General features: G+C 51.1%; 1 protein-coding gene across 1 annotated transcript in view; it reads right to left on the minus strand.

Moving 5' to 3' along the window:
• Positions 1 to 107: 107 nt before the first annotated feature.
• Positions 108 to 3,282, minus strand: part of LOC103365411 (trichohyalin) — a 24,201-nt gene continuing 21,026 nt past the window's right edge. Inside the window, exons 18-25 of the mRNA XM_008292838.1 lie at positions 2,983 to 3,114; positions 2,586 to 2,873; positions 2,450 to 2,506; positions 1,826 to 1,978; positions 1,539 to 1,688; positions 1,394 to 1,447; positions 1,213 to 1,272; positions 108 to 1,133 (exon numbers count right to left, since the gene is read on the minus strand). Of these exons, the coding sequence (XP_008291060.1) occupies positions 906 to 1,133; positions 1,213 to 1,272; positions 1,394 to 1,447; positions 1,539 to 1,688; positions 1,826 to 1,978; positions 2,450 to 2,506; positions 2,586 to 2,873; positions 2,983 to 3,114 (1,122 nt within the window). The 3' untranslated portion in view covers positions 108 to 905. The remainder of the gene's footprint in view (positions 1,134 to 1,212; positions 1,273 to 1,393; positions 1,448 to 1,538; positions 1,689 to 1,825; positions 1,979 to 2,449; positions 2,507 to 2,585; positions 2,874 to 2,982; positions 3,115 to 3,282) is intronic.

The raw sequence follows: 3,282 nt of genomic DNA on the forward strand, positions 1-3,282 counted from the left end.
ATCAGGCTTCTGTTCATGTTCTCTGGTGAACTTTGATGTGGAAGTTTAGCTGTGAGCAGCAGCCAGGTTTAGTTCAGAGCGAGAATTCCTGAGCGAAGAAGCAAACATTAGACACGTGAAGCTGAAGGCTGTCAGTGAGGAACACTGTCCAGCTCCACAGTTTATTGAACAAAATACAAAAACATATCTGACCTCTGACCTCCAGCTCAGACTGGAGGATCATGGGAAATGTAGTCAGAGGTCTGACTCCAATAAATAAACAGATGTAAAAACAACAACAATAAATAAGTGTGTAAACATGGAGCCAGACCTTCTGATCAATACTGATCAATAACTGTCTGCAGAACAATAACTGGTTCATAAACACACATTTAACAGAAGCTGCAGCTCATCAATGTTTCCACTGAGGATTATTTTCTGGATCAATCGATCAGCTGATTGGTCTAAAATGTCAGAAAATGGTGAAACATGTTGACCAGAGTTTCCTCAGACGTCTCGTTTAGTCCAAAGATGTCCAGTGACAGAGGAAAGAACCCAGAAGATGTTCACTGAAGGATCTGAAACCAGAGAACGTAGTCTCATTGAAGAAACACTCAGAGATGATTAACAGCTGATCATGGATCACTTGTTGCAGCTCCACTGTGGACAGACGTGAAGCTACGGAGGCCTGGAAGGGTCACGCGTTGGATCCATCTCTGCATTACTTTAGTGTTGTGTTTCTTCTACTGAACTGTCCAATCACACACACTGGATCGAGACATTACAGGTGATGTAAACAGCCAATCAGAAGGCAGCTTGACACCTGGGTGCTGATCACCATCCTTTCAGAAACTCAGCAAAATGTGGAACATCCAGGTGTTTCTGAGCCTGTCCAGCTTTACAGTTCCACCGTTTATCCTGGGGAGCTACGACTGGCTGAGGGACATCCGAAGCTCCTCCTCCCTCAGGCTGCGGTCCAATCGCTGCGTCTCAGACTGCAGGACGGACGGAACCGGGTGGCGTGTGACGGCGTCCAGCGACTCATTCAGGTCGTGTCTCAGCGAGAGCAGCCATTGGCTGTTTCTGGACGACTGCTGGATAAACTCCACCGTCTGCTGCTGCTCCTCAGCCAATGAGAGGCGGAGCTGCCTCACCTGGGGGCAGAGACAGTGACATCATCATCAACACATACCTGACACCTCAACCCACCTGAAGCTCTTCTTCTACTCTCACCTGGTCCTCCAGCTCCCTCACTCTGCTCCTCAGGTGTTCTTCTTCGGTGGTGTCAGCTGACTCCTACACACACACACACACACACACAGAGTGACACTGACGTTAGTCTCACCTGTAGGACTGACTGTTTACAGGTAACGCCACATTAGCAGAGCCGGTGCGAGATGAGCTGGAGTCTCACCTGAGATCTGCTGCCGGTCTGCTGCTGTCTGAGCCTCCAGCGCTCCGCATCCACCTGACACACAACAGGAAACACACTCAAAATATACCTGTCTCAGGTGTGCATGCCGGTCTCAGGTGTGCGTACCTGTCTCAGGTGTGCGTACCTGTCTCAGAGTGTCTCTCAGAGTGTCTCTCTCTCTCCTCAGCTTGTCTCTGTGACTCTCCAGTTGTGAGTTCTTCCTGTTCAGTCGGTTCTGGTCCACTTCCAGTTCAGCCACCAGGCGCTGCAGCACCTCCAGTCTGTCCCCCACAGCCTGAACACAACACACTGTTACTTTACCTGGTGTTCCAGGTCTTCAGGACGTCCAGGTGTAAAGAACAAACCACCATCTTCCTCCTGCATCTGACTTTTTTGTCTTCTCAATAATCAACCAATCAGAGATGTGCTGACCTCCTCTGTGTTAGGCCCCGCCCCTGGGCTCTGCTCCTGTTGGTGGACTCGTTCCCTGTAGCCAATCATAGCTGCCTCTGTCTGCTCCAGAGCCAATCGGACTCGGTCTCTGTCCTTCTCCAGCTCACCTGTCTTCTGGGTCAGAGAGTACACCTGTCCACCAACACAGTGTCTTTAGACAGAGTACACCTGAACACAAACAGGTGAAGTGACAGAAGCCACAGGACTGCACTCACACAGAGAACTGAGCAGAGAGACAAGACTCAGGTGAGACAGGAGGAGGAAGTAGAACAACATGAGACACACAGGTGCAGGGATCCGTTCAAAACAAAACTACAGTAAATCAATGTCAACATTTTCATTGCAGGATTTGTACATTTTTGTGAAATAAGTCATCACAGAAGCTCAACGTTCTCTCCTCCATGTTCTGGTTCCTCAGAGCTGCAGGACTTCATGTTGAAACATGAACCTCAGAGAAGATAAACCAGACAGGAGCTGCTGGAGTTGTAAAGGCAGAAGCTGCACTGAACCCTTAAACTGAGCTGCAGGTACGAGTCTTGGCCTGACTGAGCTTAAACCTGGTGCAGGTGAAGGACCGAGGACAGGTGAGTAGCAGCTGGTTACCTGAGCTCGGCTCTGCCTCAGCAGCCTCCTCAGCTCCTCCTGCTTCATGGAGGACAGCTGGAAACCAGAGAAGATCCAAGGTTCATAACGAGGAGGTCACTGCGGAGAGTCAGGAGCGTTTCTATAAAACACTCACCTCCGTCTCCTCCCTCAGAGAGGAGGTCTGTGTGTTCTGCTCCTCCATGGTGGTTCTGACCCGGCTCAGTTCAGCCCGGCTCTCCTCCAGCCTGGACCTCCACTCCTGCTCCACCTGCTGCTCTCTGACCTTCAGTGTCTGGATCTCTGAGTTGAGAGCGTTCAGCTTCTCCTGCTGCTCCGCCTCCATCTCCTCCACCCTGCTCCTCCTCCTCTCCTCGGCCTCCTCCAGCTCCTCCTTCTTCTCCTCCAGAGTGCTCCTCAGGCGCTCCCCCTCGGCGTGGCTCTCCTGGTCCCCACACCAAGGAGCAGTTCAACATAAAACATGAAGATTGCAGCACATTTAGGTGAATCAATGAAGGTGATCAGTCTGAGGCGTCCAGCAGGAGACACTGTACCTGCAGCAGGACCTTCAGCGTGGTCATCTCCTCCAGCGCCGCCCTCAGACCCTCCTTCATCTGCTGCGTCTCCTCCTCCTTGTCCTTCACCTCCTCCCTGGCTCTGTCTCTGCTCTGACTCAGCGCAGACAGCTTCAGGGAGGAAAGTCAGAGGTTCATGCTAGAAGGTGTTCCTCAGGGTTTGGAAGCTAAACCACCTGTTCTTCAGGCAGATAGAGCTACACTCCAGATGTTCACCACAAACAGAGATCCATTATGATCATGACACCCTGACTGATCATCACGACTATTGATCGACAC

The sequence above is a fragment of the Stegastes partitus genome, unplaced genomic scaffold (genome assembly GCF_000690725.1).
Source record: "Stegastes partitus isolate 25-593 unplaced genomic scaffold, Stegastes_partitus-1.0.2 Scaffold837, whole genome shotgun sequence".
In the NCBI taxonomy this organism is placed as follows: Eukaryota; Metazoa; Chordata; class Actinopteri; family Pomacentridae; genus Stegastes; species Stegastes partitus.